General features: G+C 36.5%; 1 protein-coding gene across 1 annotated transcript in view; it reads left to right on the top strand.

Moving 5' to 3' along the window:
* Nucleotides 1–2439: 2439 nt before the first annotated feature.
* LOC103738754 (killer cell lectin-like receptor 7) overlaps nucleotides 2440–6002 on the top strand; it is a 13194-nt gene continuing 9631 nt past the window's right edge. Inside the window, exon 1 of the mRNA XM_017799594.2 lies at nucleotides 2440–2611. Within this exon, the coding sequence (XP_017655083.1) occupies nucleotides 2497–2611 (115 nt within the window). The 5' untranslated portion in view covers nucleotides 2440–2496. The remainder of the gene's footprint in view (nucleotides 2612–6002) is intronic.

Here is a 6002-nt window from a genome sequence, read left to right as displayed (position 1 = left end):
TTGTATAGAGCTGTACTCCTCCTGGTGCTGAATTGTCAGAGGCAGGACCCTGAGTTTGAACAGCCTGTGCTATAGAGTAATTTGAAGACCATTCTCAGTGGCATAACAAGACCCCGTGTTTAAAAAACAACAAAGAAGCCCAAAACAAAAACAGCATAAACATAAACAAAACCCAAAAACTGAGGGTGTGGCTCAGTGGTAAAGCACTCGCCTAATAGGCCCAAGGCCTCGAGTTTGATGCCCAGCACCACTGCATACGGACCAACACCAACTTCCACAGTAAACACTACATAGAGATAAAAAACTGGAAGCCCTCATGGTCATCCCAGCACTCAGGAGGCAGAGGCATGTTGATGTCTATGAGATTGAGGCCAGCTTGGTCACTACAGCAAGTTCCAGGCCATCTTGGGCTACACGGAACCCATGTCTCAAACAACCCACGAAACAAAGAATTTCAGAATACACCAAGAATTTCACAGTGAAATGTGATTGTTTTAAAGGCATTCCTAAAATACACTGAGCTGCAAGAAACATAATTCAAAAAAACTGAAGTAATCTCTTTAAACAACAGAGAATCTCTGATGGTAAAGTGTGGAGATGAGGACCATACACCATTTCTTACACATACATATAAATACATAAATGTTTTAGTCATCTTTTCTTCCTAGTGTTTTCCTGTAAGCATCTTCGATTTCTGCTAAAAATACTTGTGCTTTTTTTTTTTTTCTAAAGTCATGTTCCTTTATCTGCTCAGTCTTCATCTACCGATTTTGAACATATTTTTGGTGCACAAGTACTTATTTCTAATGGAGGACAATGTAGCTGTTCACCATCTTTCCTTCCCTGGCACTATGAGCTTTCATCACATAATTTCCTCTTTTCACTTTGGTCACGTGGAGGGGCAGAACACTGCGCTGGAGGATCCCTCAGCGGCCACGCACTTCTGCCTTTCACCTTGGAGCCTCTGAGGGGCTCAGGACAGAGAGCCTGCTTGTCCTCTCTGGGACCACTTCTCTCCACCTGCATCACTGCCCGGCTGAGATTCAGGTAAACGCTGGTTTTATTACTTCAGATTTCCAGACGGTGTGGCAGGAGAGTGAGACTGACAGGGAAGCTGTCTTTATTGATCCTGTGAGAACAGCATTAGCTCTGTGGAAACTGGAGTTCACATTCATGAAGAGGCTTTTTCTCTTCCTTGATGTGCTGTGGGTTTTGCTATGAAATAAGAGAACAAGGAAGAGGGATTTGTGGAGTTACTGACTTTTGAATTGGGTTGAATGATTTACAAATTATCTTACCTACTTAGAAGAAATCTGATAGGAAAGACTTTTTTTCTAAAGAAATTAAGAAAAATGGAAATGTTTAGAAAATTTCATAGATTAAAATAATTTGACAGGAATACATGAACAATTTGTTTTCCATATTACCTGATTATTAGACTTTGCCTTCTCATACTGATTAATATAAGAATAAATGCAAATTATAAGTATGTTTATTTAATTATTTCTGTATTGGTATCCATTATCAGATGAGTCCTTTATGGACTTTAGATAACAAATACCTATCAACAAATTTTATTTTTACATACACATCTCTGGGAACATCATTGACGACCAATTGTTGACGAAATGCTCATACACGTAGAATCATTCATAGTTAAAAATACAGGTGTTTGGGCTTCAACGCAACAGTTATTTATCAAACTTATAATTCACATTTTTAATCATCTTCAGTACTAACCTTTAAATAACAGTTTTGGAGATAGCATCTATGAAAGTCTGATAGAAACATATGTAACTCAAAAGACTACAAGAACATTTTCACCCTTATGTGTTTATCAGAATATATGTCAAAGTTTTGAATAAAAGATTTTTTTCAGAAAGTTTGAATTTTGTATTTGAATTGATAGTTTAAAAGTGTTTCCGTGTTTCCCTGGTGTGGTGGTGCATGTCTTTAATCTCAGCACTCGGCAGGCAGAGGCAGGTGGATCTTTGTGTGATGGAGGCTAGCCTGGTCTACGTAGTGAGCGCCAGGCCAGCTGGGGCTAGAGGGAGATCCTGTCTCAAAACAAATCAAAACAAAATAAAAAGAAACAAAATGAAACACAAAACAAAGTGTTTCCATGTTTTAAGGTGGTACCAATTTTGCCTGATGTTTTTTTGTAGGATGAATATTTGGAACAAAATTGGCTGTGTCAATAGTACAATGATTTATTAGCAGATTTTAATATTCTTTCCACATTTCCTAATTATTGTGACTACTAGATGAATAAATGATATAAATAGAAGTATCAAAAGCCTTTTACATCTTGTGTAAATCAGGCTTAGTTCATATGATTCAGATCCTTAAAGAATCAGTAATCTTTTAGCAAATCCACCCCTTTACACTCAGTGCATCAAATCCTGGTATGTTCCTAAACGTTGATATTTTAACCTTTTAAAGACAGAAAATCAAGTCAAGAGTTTTACACCAAACACAGCTTCACTTACTCCCAAGATGAGCAACCAGGAGGTGACTTACACAACGGTGAGATTTCTTCAGTCTCCTTTAGAGTTACAGAACAGAGTAAGGTCCGGTGATACTGAAGAGCCCAGAGAAGCTGACCACAAAGGTAGATGAATTCTGTTTCTTATACATTGTACATGTTTGACGTTAAAATCAGCATCCTGCCTGCACATTGCGTTCTGGCTGGTACACAATGGCCAGAGTAGAAGAACAATGGTCTTTTTGTTTTCAGAAAATGAATGAAGAAGTGAATAAATTATTTGAATTTGAGAGACCATGAGGATGTTTTTACTCAAATCTGGTCAAGAAAAATTCATGAACCCTTAAAGTAAATAACAAACTAGACTCTAAAGTAAAAAGTATGTGCTAAAAATTAAAAATTGCTTTTACTTGAACAAAGGATGTGTGTGTGTGTGTGTTTGTGTGTTTGTGTATGTGTGTATAGTTTTTTTAACAAGGTCTCCCTTGTCCCGTCTCGCTGTTGGTCTCATAGAGGTCCGGCTGCCTCTGCCTCCCTGAGGCAGGTATTAAAACTGCACACCACCACACCCAGCGTGAACCAAAGATCTTTTAAGGGTCTTATTTATCAAACTTTAATAATAACAAAGCAGCCAAAATCGTTGAATCAAAGTTCTGTTTTCTGTTCTTTATTTCTGTCTACCCTTGTAATATTGTCACAGTTAAAGTCTCAGTTGAAAACTTTTACTTCTTTATATGGTGGTGATCAAAAGTATGGCTTACAAACACTAAAGGCCTCAAATGCACAAGGACAAATGCAGTATTGTCTAGAGAAAGTAGAATTTATGGAAAAGAACAGTAAGTTGATTCTGTGATAGCCCCTACCGCAGTTCTGCTGTAGAGTATCCACCACTGCCTACAAATTAATTTTTCAAGAACATTCGCTGACCTTTCCTTCCTCTGTGTGCTTGGTTGTGGTCTCTTGGTGGAATGCACACCTCACATTCTAGTTTGGATTCTCCTACAAGCATCAGGCCTATTGTTTTTAGTGCTCTGTGAAAGATGCACCATTGGAATCTTATAGTCCCAGGCCAGGCAGCACATGACTGTCATTCTATCTGCTTGTGAAGCTGAGTGGGGAAGACTGAGAGGTCAAGACCAAAGTGAACAATAAAACAATGAAATCCTATGAAACTGTTTCTGTGCATAGAATTTCCATGATGGATGTATGTCAGCCAGAAATCTACAATATTGGTACTGCAATTTCAGTCAGTGTGTAGGATGGATCTGTGTAAAATTTTACAGACGATTGTCTTTTTATTTCACATGTTGTCCCAAGTTCTGGTTAGTGGCAGGTCAAGCTCTTTCCCTGGTGATGATTTTCCTGCTTTCTTTTGTTTATTTAAGAGTGCACAATGCCCTGGCATCGCGTCGCCGTGGCTCTCGGGGTCCTTTGTTTACTTCTGCTGATGGCAGTCATAGTAGCATTGGTGACACAGAGTGAGTAAATAAAATACATGTTTTTGGTTTAGGTAAGACATTAGACACCAATTATGTAGTTACCAACAAGCTCCATCTATTGTCTGGTCTGTAATCACAGGATGTGCACCCGGGTCTGGACATCCTCAGAGGCTCACTTTTCTTTTCCTGGGCACATCATAGTGTCCTTTCCTCTCACCTGTTCAGATGACTCTGGCGGCTGTGATGAGCTGCCTCATTTTACCTTATGCATAGTCACATTCCTTCTGATAACCAAGGACTGGGTGATAGTCTGCCTTCTGAGCTCAGATCACTGTGAACCTGATATAAACATTCTTTGAGGAACAGTTAGTTGTTGAAAAGAAATTAAAGTTTCCTTTAGATATTTTCCTATGTGTATTTCAAAGACTGGCTAAGGCAAAAGATTAAATCCGTATGTGCATGTTATAAGATCTTTAGTTTAAGCTTTATCTTGTACTTGAATTCTTACATTTTTTAGAGAGACTCACTAATAGGCTGTGATCAAATACAATTACATAGCCAGATTGTGCTTTTTCCTACTATGACTATCTCAATTGCTCCAATACTAATTTTACCATTTTTAACTGTTTATTAGTTCAGATTTTCATAGTGTGTTAAATGTTGATGGACTGAAAGTTTTTTTTTAATTTTCATACTTATTTGAAATTTTTGTGTTAAGTGTGGAAAAAAATGAAGGAATTGAAAAGTAAGGCATTTTCACCATATTTTTATTCAGATATTTATTTCACATGTTACTTTATGATACTGAAAAATTTGATGTTTCTATTTGTATGGTGAGTTATGTGAGGTGTTATTTTCTAAATGTTACAGTACTATTAAAGTAACGTATGTGTTGGCTGTCAACACGAGGCTTTTATCTTTTATTTTAAATTTCAGTACTTATTCCTTAAGAACGTTTTTGTGCTTTATATCTGCTATAATTTTAGTTCAAGAACAAAAAAAAACTGCAAAAAAACTTGAAAAAGTGAAGAATATCTCAACTTGCAAAATGATATGAACTTAAAGGAAGAAATGTTGAAAAATAAGTCTATAGAGTATGAGAGCCTCAAAAACCTAACAGATAGGAAGATATGTCATGGGGAAAATAAGATCACTTTAAACTGTTTAAAGTCTACAGGTATGGAGGAAATCTTGAATAAAATACAGAATTTATTTCATATTGTTTCTTCTCTCAAAGCTTTGAGATGTTACATGCAGTGTATGAGCTCGTGACCTGTGGGTTCATGGGCAATGTGGGACTCTTAAATATAAGTGGGTTTCCTCATTTCAAGTAGAGAACTGTAGCCTTGCAAACCTGTTTGGATTAGTAGAACCTTATAATTTCTAGCACTATTGGCCAGCCTGGTATTCCTCCTGCCTGTAGGCGATGAAATACTGTGTTGTCTCCCATGAAAATGCAGGTCATTTTGCTCCTGTGAGCAAATCTGAGTCTCCCACATTGTTTGTGACACGGAATATGGAAGCCGTTAGTAAGAGTGTATTTACTAAATAATTAGGGTAAGAATGACTCAAGGGGTTTTATATGGTTGCCATTATAAAAATAATTGTGTGTGTGTGTTTTCATTCTGTCTTTGGTTCAGATAGTTGACCTATCTGTGATCGAAATATCCTCCTTGCAGCACATATATGAGCTTTATCATAGCGTCCACACTCGTGCAGCTCCATGTAAGGATGCCACTAATCATGCCCAAGAGATGATTATATGAAATATCAATAAACTTTTCTATTTTGCATAGGGGCTGTTTATCTTAAATTCACTAATCAATTATTATTCATCATTTTTTCAGGATTTAGTTTACAAAGAATTTGTATAGACTCTCACTGTTCTATGATAGGAATTTATTATCTTCACTATTAAATGATCAATAATATTTTAAAAATTGGTACACTATAAAATGTATGAAAGGAAAATAATCCTAAAATAATGCACTTGGCATTTATGATCTAAAAATATTTTAGTTTATATTCTTAAAATATGTTTATTATCTTTATAAAAGGGCATAATGCTATAATTTGAA

This window comes from Nannospalax galili, unplaced genomic scaffold (genome assembly GCF_000622305.1).
Source record: "Nannospalax galili isolate Female #2095 unplaced genomic scaffold, S.galili_v1.0 scaffold859, whole genome shotgun sequence".
Taxonomy (NCBI): domain Eukaryota; kingdom Metazoa; phylum Chordata; class Mammalia; order Rodentia; family Spalacidae; genus Nannospalax; species Nannospalax galili.
This window is presented reverse-complemented; position numbering and strand designations above follow the sequence as displayed.